Source organism: Charadrius vociferus, unplaced genomic scaffold (genome assembly GCF_000708025.1).
Source record: "Charadrius vociferus isolate BGI_N301 unplaced genomic scaffold, ASM70802v2 scaffold1863, whole genome shotgun sequence".
NCBI lineage: Eukaryota > Metazoa > Chordata > Aves > Charadriiformes > Charadriidae > Charadrius > Charadrius vociferus.
In genome coordinates, this window is record NW_009647563.1 from 120735 (window position 1) to 124415 (window position 3681).

Here is a 3681-nt window from a genome sequence, read left to right on the forward strand (position 1 = left end):
GCACCTCGGTGCAAGGCGGCTCGTGGAGAGCGTGCCTCGCTGTGCGTGGTGCTCATCGGAGAACGCAGGCACCGCTGGGCACAGCAGCCTGCAGAGGGCATGCACAGCTGAGCATCGGCTGCCACGCACGGCCCCCATTGGAGACCCCAAACACAGAGGAGTGGGTGCCATCCTGGGACACACATCATGGGCAACTGCATCCCGGTGGTGAGTGCCTCCCCCTCCCCTGCAGCTTCTCCCCAGGGGTTTCCAGTCCTGCTGGGGCCACGTGGGTGCACGGTGGGGAGCAGGGCCACGGCTCGCAGCGGGCACTGCTGGCAAACGCTCGCAGATGGCTGGGTGGGGTTTGCAGCCCTTCTTTGGGGCTGTAAGAAAATTTGGGCTTTCATGCACAGAGGGGGCAGCCTGGAACAATTCCGCGCCCCTGAGGTATCAGCTGCAGGCGGCCTCCCCTCTCCCTGCGGCGTGTCCCTCCCTGATAAATGGCACTGCTCAACCTGCACCAGGGCTGTCCGTGAATCCCCCCGGCACCAGCAGGGCAGCAGCTCCACAGCAGGGAGCAGCGGCCCATCAGAGGGGATGTCTAAGCTGATGCCGTGGGATGTGGGCACCTGTGGTCAGTTGGGCACGTCCCTGTCTGATGCCCACTGGTCTCCTCTGCAGAGCCCCAGCGTCCTGGAGAGCGAGAACTCCCTGGACCTGCTGGACATCCTGGGCAACCTCTCCTATGACGATAGCAACATGACCTTCCTGGACTACGATGCTGCCCCCTGCCACAACCAGTACTGTCGCATCTTCCAGCACGTGGCCCCCGCCTTCCTGGCCGTCACCTGCGCTGCAGCCAGCCTGGGCACTGGGGCGCTGCTGGGGGCACTGGCCAAGCGGCCACATGCCTGGGGCTGGCCCCAGAGCCGAGCGCTGGTGGCCCAGCTGGCAGTGGGGATGGGTCTCTTCCCTGCCCTGCTGCCACCGGTTGCAGTGGGCATCGGGCAGGGCGGGCGGCTGGGCACAGGGCTGTGCAGGGGCACCCACCTGCTGTGGCACTGGAGCCTCTTTGCCCAGGGGCTGCTGGTGGGCAGTGGCTCCTGCAGCACCGTCTGGTGCCGCTGGGCCCCCCGGAGCCGGCGGCTGGCCGTGGCCATTTGGGCCGGGGCACTTCTGCTGGCAACACCAGCGGCTCTCACCAGCGGCACGGTGGCGGCCCCGGAGATGCCCTGCATCCGCCGGAGCGTGGACGTCCGCTCGCCAGCGTACCTGCTGCACCTCGTCCTCTGCCTCTGCCTCTTCTTGCTCCTGCCGGCGGTGCTGCTGGTGGCCACACTGGCTGTGCCACGGCTGAGGGCGGGCTGGGAGCCAGGCATGGGCACAAGCTGGCTCTTCTTTGGGCTCTGGGTGCCTTACGGCATGGGGCTGGCCGTGGATTTCCTCCTGCAAGCCCGGCTGCTGCAGCCCACCTGTGGCACCTTTGAGCACTTTGACTACGTGCTGGGGCTGAGCGAGGGGCAGGGGGTGCTGCACTGCTGCCTGGGAAGAGCTCCGGCTGCAGCTGAGGGCCCTGTGCTGGCCACTGGCACCCCGACCCCCAGCACCATCCCTGCTCCCCACAGTGTCCACCACCAGCCCCGCAGCTCCTGCCCCACAGGCAGTGCTACCCCAGGACCCAACGGAGGGCGACGTGGCCACCAGGCTTGGTGCCTCTCCTCCCCCGTCCCCTTCCTTGGGGTCTCAGCCCCACTGTTTGGGGCCAGACACCCTGATTTGCTCAGTGGAGACAGTCCCGGGGTGCTTCAAGCATCTCCCCAAGACCCCAGTGGGTGTCAGCCCCAGGCTCCTGCACGCCTATGGGGACCCCCAAGGCTTGGCCCCAGCCCCCCCAGCTCCACGGGGAGATTTCAGCAGGCAGACAGTGCAGCGGTCATGTGAAGCAACAGAGGATTTTTCACTCCCTCCCAACAAGCCGAGTGTCGCATCCGAGATGAGCTGGTGGGAATTATACACAATATATACGTCTGTCAGAGCCGCTCGCCAAGCCCAGTTAATGGCAGCGTCTGGGGGGTGAGGGGGGTCACAGGGGGTGACATCCACCGCTTCCGGCCAGGCGCCCGCAGGCCAAGGAACGGGAAGTGGGAGGCGTGTGCTCCTTGTGCCTCCAAATTACCAGGAAAAGTTCATAATGAAGCTCTACAGTCTATTACCGGGAAGCGAGGTAATTTATATCCAGCGCCGGAGTCATCTGAGCCGCGCTCCTCCATTCCCATGAGGGATGGCCGCGTGCGGTCACAAGGCACACGGGATGTGAAATGGGTGTGGATGGAGAGATGGAGGGGGGGCGATGGAGGGGCATGAGGCTGTGCCCGGGACCTGCCCACCCGTGGGGTCCAGGGTCCAGCATGGTGGCACACGAGGAGCTGCCTTGGCTGAGGCAAACTCTGCGGGTCCCGGGGGCCCATCCCTGGTAAACTGAGGGACTGACTCAGTGGAGAACGAGCCCACAGCGTCCCCAAAAAGGGAGCGGCCACCGTGGCCAAGAGCATCCTGCTGTTGCCCTGGCACCTGTCCCCCTCATCCCCAGCCCGGACGCCTGCCCAGCAGCCAGCCCACCACTATCATTACAGCGCCCGGAGCAGACGAAACCCTCCTCCTGCCCAACCAGGCTGCACCGGGGCCGGGGGCACAGCGCTCTGCGCCAGCCCCGTCCGCTCGCAGGAGGACGCACAGATGCCCTCAGAGGATGCCCAGACCACAGACACCCTCGAGGACACCAGACCCTCGGCCGCTCGGCTCTGCTGCAGTTTCTTCTGCCACCTGGTGCCCACAGGGCTCTGGCTTTGGGCTCTGTCCCTTCGGCCAGGACCGGATGAGCAGAGCCCGGGGACGTGCCCAAGAGCCGTGGGTCGGGGCGAGGGGGCCAGGGACAGCTTCCCCTGTGCCTCTTGGATGAGCCGAGGTCAAACCAGGTCTCTCCCACAGAGGGTTTGCCTGGGGGGGTGAGAGGAGAGGATCGAGGCAAAGCCACGCGGCCGAGGTGCCCCCACCGCCCGGGTGGGCACGCGCCCGGGGCACAGCTCCAAGGGGAGCCCCGTGCAGGCGGGTGACACCGGGTCTTGCGGCATGGCGTGAAATTGCTCCTCCCGGGCATGGCAGGCTGCTGGGGATGGGACTGGGGGGGACGTGGGTTCCCTCCCACCCTCCAGCCCATAAACCCGGCGGGCGGCAGCCACACGCCAAAGCAGCTCCTCTCCCGGCACCGACTGCAGTGCCTGGAACCATGGGCCAGCTACAGCTCTGGCTTGCTCTCCTGGCTGGGCTCTCGGGGATCGTGGCCCAGGAAGGTAGGGGGGACACTGGGGGACAGGAGCCGGCACAGGACAGGGCAGGGCAGGTCTGGGGGGGACACATGGCAGCAGCACTCAGAGCCCTCTGCTTCGAGCCATAGCCCAGTCATCAGGGCTGGGGGATGCCAGAGCAAGGCTGGGGTCAGCAGAGGGGGTATCGGGGACGTGGAGTCACCAGGGGCAGAGGGAGGAAGAGGCTCAGAGGCAGATGGAGGGGGCTGCAGGAGACCCCAACATCCCGCCGCATCCCCTCTCTTGTCCCCCAGACCTGTACCGAAAAGTGTTTGTCTTCCGGAATGACCCCAGCGATGCCTACGTGGTGCTGCGGGCAAAGCTCGAGCACCCG

General features: G+C 66.3%; 1 protein-coding gene across 1 annotated transcript; it reads left to right on the forward strand.

The window, feature by feature from the left end:
- Positions 1-591: 591 nt before the first annotated feature.
- Positions 592-1923, forward strand: ACKR1 (atypical chemokine receptor 1 (Duffy blood group)). The gene has a single exon (XM_009880801.1). The coding sequence runs from the start codon at positions 592-594 to the stop codon at positions 1921-1923; it is 1332 nt and encodes a 443-aa protein (XP_009879103.1).
- Positions 1924-3681: the final 1758 nt, after the last annotated feature.